Source organism: Poromitra crassiceps, assembly GCF_964638095.1.
Source record: "Poromitra crassiceps genome assembly, chromosome: 25".
NCBI lineage: Eukaryota > Metazoa > Chordata > Actinopteri > Beryciformes > Melamphaidae > Poromitra > Poromitra crassiceps.
Genome location: NC_139649.1, coordinates 6,788,997 through 6,791,496, shown reverse-complemented (window position 1 = coordinate 6,791,496; position 2,500 = coordinate 6,788,997). Strand labels below are relative to the sequence as shown.

The 2,500-nt window shown below is 45.3% G+C and overlaps 1 protein-coding gene across 1 annotated transcript in view; it reads right to left on the bottom strand.

The window, feature by feature from the left end:
* tafa4b (TAFA chemokine like family member 4b) overlaps window positions 1–2,500 on the bottom strand; it is a gene marked incomplete at both ends in the record, with an annotated part of 32,730 nt that overhangs the window by 16,360 nt on the left and 13,870 nt on the right. The window contains one exon of the mRNA XM_083661020.1: window positions 1,863–2,018. Coding sequence (XP_083517146.1) covers window positions 1,863–2,018 — 156 coding nt within the window. The remainder of the gene's footprint in view (window positions 1–1,862; window positions 2,019–2,500) is intronic.

Sequence of the window (2,500 nt, the reverse complement as noted above, 5' to 3'; positions counted from 1 at the left end):
CTGGCTCCTTTCTACAGGAAGGAGCAGCGGCTCTACGGTGACTGAGCTTCTCACCTTATCTCTAACGCCTCGTACACACCATGAAACGCTCGGCGGCATGCCTCCTGTGAAAGCCTCTTTGACGCTGCAGCTTGATAGGCTGTCTTGCTCTATTTCCGCGTCTGATTGGTCCATTTCAACCTCGCGCCCCCTGCCGCAGGAACCGCCCTGCGTTTCCGCTGTCGCAGACTAGAGGCGGCTTGTCCCTGAGCGGCTTAACGCTCGCGGGGCGGGACTAGGGCGGGACCTTTCGTTTCAGCGGCAATAGCTACCCAATGACAGCTCTTCCTACACATTTCCTCCCCCCACCCTTCTGTGTGCATCTACCTGAAAACGTTTCTACAGCTCCAAGCTGGAAGCTGGTTTCCACGCCCACAAAACGCTGCGACACAGCGGAAAAGCGATTTTGCCATTGTAGGTGTGTATGAGGCGTAAGGGAGATGCCAGAGAGCCAGTCTCCTGAGAAAACCCATTGCCATGAAGTAGACGATCCAGGGGTTTCCTAATGGGAACCATGAGCCAGGGATGAAAATATATAGGGAGACTTTGGCTAGCAGGGCTTCAAATACCACACACTAAGATATATCCATATCACACACACACACACACACACACACACACACACACACTCACGCACACACACAGTGTGCGCGCGCGTGTGTGCACGCACACTTGAACCAAAGGCTTCTGGGAAGGATTATGTCCAAATGCATGGGTGGCCATTTTCTTCTCAAGTTATTTTTGACACTAGCAGAACATCTGTCCTCATGTCATTTAGTCAGCCCTCGCTCACAGAGTTGGCATGCAGCCTCTCCTCTCTCTCTCAGAGGGTTTTCATATAGTCCACTTCCCTGGCTGATTCCAACTCCACTCAGCTGTGCTCCTCCACTCAGCTGTGCTGCATGAGCTCTCCGTGGTGCTGAACTTGTGTTCACTCATTTTGGCCACTAATTAGCCATTTTTACCCATTTAGTCGGCCCTAATTGACCTACCGTAAATTCCGGACTATAAGCCGCACCTTTTTTTTCAAAAAAAAAAAAAAAAAAAAAAAAAAAAAATCTCTCTTTTTTAGCACTCTTTCTAACTATAAATCCTATATAACTATAATAAGTTTTAATTTCCTCTCTTGCCCTCTTTTCACCACACTGTATGACACTGTATGACACTGTATGACACTGTGTGCACTGTAAAAAACAACACAGGTGGTGTTGTGTTATGTTGTTTTGTTGAAATGTTAATAAATGGGAGCTTCCTCAAACAGCCATCTCTTTCCCGACAATCCCCTCTGTGCATGAACCCTTACATATGGTAATTAAACATTAAAACACAAAAAAAAAAAAAAAAAAAAAAAAAACATTAAAACACCCGCGACTTATAGTCCGGTGCGGCTTATATAAGAAAAAAATAGTCAACTTTGCAGGTGCGGCTTATACACCGGTGCGGCTTATAGTCCGGAATTTACGGTAATTCAAAAATCCAGCTCCGTTAGGTCACCCTGCTCGTTACACTTCCTGAAAGATTCAGCGTGATCGCGCCTAAAAATAGCTGTGGCCCAACACAATTTCTGCTCACTCACACATACACAAACAGACTTCTTAGAATTGTGGAGTCCTGCCTAGGTAGCTAGTAGCAGTAGCATAGTTAGGCCTAGGCTACTAACTAGTATGGCCTAAGATGGCTTACTAACTGTAGCCTAAGTTCCCTGCTAAATACAAGTAGTCATTCTGGTTGTTGTTCCCGAGATCGCAAGCTAACTTGGTCTGTCAGTTTCTCACACAATGACTGGCCATGTGAATGAGGTCAGTTGGGATTTTTTTTTTTACCTTCCACACAAGAGGGTCTGGCTCTGGTGGTGCCGGCGACCTGGCCGGGGAAACAGGAACACTTGACGGTTTGAGAGCGCTCCTCAATCTTGTTCTTATTACAGCAGCGGTGGATGGCCACAACCTCGCACGTCCCCTGCTTCACCTGGTAGGCCACTGAGAGGGAGAGAGAGAGAGAGACAGAGAGAGAGAGAGAGAGAGAGAGACACACACACACACACACACACACACACACACACACACACACACACACACACACACACACACAGAGACAGAGACAGAGAGAGGTTATTTACTTGAAATTAATTCCTTTTGGTGTGATTTCTGTGGTCTTTTGAAGGTTGTTGTTTTTTTGGGTGCAAAACCATCCAATTTAATTTGGTATTAAATTTGAGTTGCAAATAACAATACAGCACAGCAGCTACTCCAAGGATTAGGCCTAAGCCCTAACTGCTGAATTATTTACTCTTGTATAAACTCCACAATTTATTCCAGTCTCATTCACTTTGATTCATAAGTAAAAGCTGTTTAGTGATACTTTGCTTCCTTTCGCAGCCCAGTGCATTTATCTGTTGTTGCTATTATGTACAGGGACAAATAACACCATATGAAGTGTAAACAAAATAATAATAATAATA